The sequence below is a fragment of the Neopelma chrysocephalum genome, unplaced genomic scaffold (assembly GCF_003984885.1).
Source record: "Neopelma chrysocephalum unplaced genomic scaffold, ASM398488v2 Primary Assembly neopelma1_94017, whole genome shotgun sequence".
Taxonomy (NCBI): domain Eukaryota; kingdom Metazoa; phylum Chordata; class Aves; order Passeriformes; family Pipridae; genus Neopelma; species Neopelma chrysocephalum.
The window spans coordinates 1-1,526 of NW_020922726.1; the positions used below are offsets into that span (position 1 = coordinate 1).

At 62.4% G+C, this 1,526-nt stretch overlaps 1 protein-coding gene across 1 annotated transcript; it reads left to right on the plus strand.

Annotated features, from left to right (window-relative positions):
- Nucleotides 1-78: 78 nt before the first annotated feature.
- CDIPT (CDP-diacylglycerol--inositol 3-phosphatidyltransferase) lies at nt 79-1,420 on the plus strand (the record flags this gene model as incomplete). Its single annotated transcript, XM_027707617.1, has 3 exons — nt 79-216; nt 537-618; nt 1,207-1,420. Coding segments are annotated over 3 exons (372 nt in total), but the record flags the coding sequence as incomplete, so codon positions are not given.
- Between the last annotated feature and the right edge of the window lie 106 nt (nt 1,421-1,526).

A 1,526-nucleotide genomic window follows, 5' to 3' on the forward strand; every position in this document is an offset into this window, starting at 1 on the left:
TGGCCTGGGTTTTCAATTGATGTCCCTAACGAGCCGCTTTGGGGGGGCGGGGGCAAACCTTGAGTGGGCGTGGCCTGATGTGGAAGGGGCGTGTCCGAGCGACTGACCACGCCCCTTTCTCCCCCCAAAATAAGCTCCGCCCTCCAAGGGGCCTCCACCCACAAGGCCGTGGGGGGGGAGGGGCACCCCCTGCTCCGGCGCTACTACGAGTCCAGGGTGAGAGGGGGAGGAGCTTCAAGGGGGTGGGAGGGGCCTAATGGGGGTGGGAGGGGCCTGATGGGGTGGGAGGGGCCTGATGGGGGGGGGAGGGGCTTAAGGGGGGGGGGGAGGGGCTTGGGAGGGGGGGGGCTTGAAGGTGGGAGGGGCTTGATGTTGGGGGGAGTGTCTGAGTGGGGAGGGAGGGGCTTGATGGGAGTGGGAGGGACTTGATGGGAGTGGGGAGGGACTGAAAGGGAGGGGGCGGAGCTTGATGAGGGGGAGGGGCTTTTGGTGATGCTGACCACGCCCCCTCCCCCTTTGGCCCCGCCCCCTTTCAGCCCCTCCTGTTCCTGCTCTGCGCCGGCAACGAGGGGTTTTATTGCTGCCTCTACCTGCTCAGCTTCGGGGAGGGACCCCCAGGTGGGACTGGGGGCACTGGGAGGGACTGGGAGGGACTGGGAGGGGATTGGGAGGGACTGGGAGGGACTGGGAGGGACTGGGAGGGGATTGGGGGGCACTGGGAGGGACTGGGATGGCACTGGGAGGGACTGGGAGAGACTAGTTTATACTGGTCTGTACTGGTTTATAATGGTCCTGACTGGTCCGTACTGGTTTATATTGGTCTATACTGGTCCATACATATTTATACTGGTCTGTACTGGCCTATACTGGTTCTGACTGGTCCTTACTGGTCCTGCAGTGTTCCCGGGAGGCCCCAGGCTGGCCCGGGTGAGGCTTTGGGTATTACCAGTCCATACTGGTTTATACTGGTCTATACAGATTTATAGTGATTTATACTGGTCTATACTGGTCCTGACTGGTCCTGACTGGTCTGTACTGGTCCCACAGTGTTCCCGGGAGGCCCCGGGCTGGCCCGGGCGGGGCTTTGGGTGTTACTGGTCCATACTGGTCTATACTGATTTATACTGGTTTATACTGGTCTGTACTGATTTATACTGGTCCGTACTGGTCCGTACTGGTCCTGACTGGTCCGTACTGGTCCCGCAGTGTTCCCGGGAGGCCCCGGCCTGGCCCGGGTCGGTCTCTGGCTCTCGGCCCCTTTGGCCGCTCTGAAGGTGCTGCTGAACCTGCTGCAGTTGGGCGGGGCCCTGAGGGGCGTGGCCGCCCTGGACGAGGCCGAGAGGGCCAAGAGGGGCTGAGGGACCCCCCCCCAAAACCCCCTCCCCCCACCCCCACCCCAAAAACACCCCAAAATCCCCCCGAAAAAACACAAAAACCTCAATAAAGTGGAAAAAGGGGCGGAGCCTCGGCCTGGAGTGGGCGTGGTTTGTGCAGGGGAGGGAGGGGCGAAATGGAGGGGGAGGAGC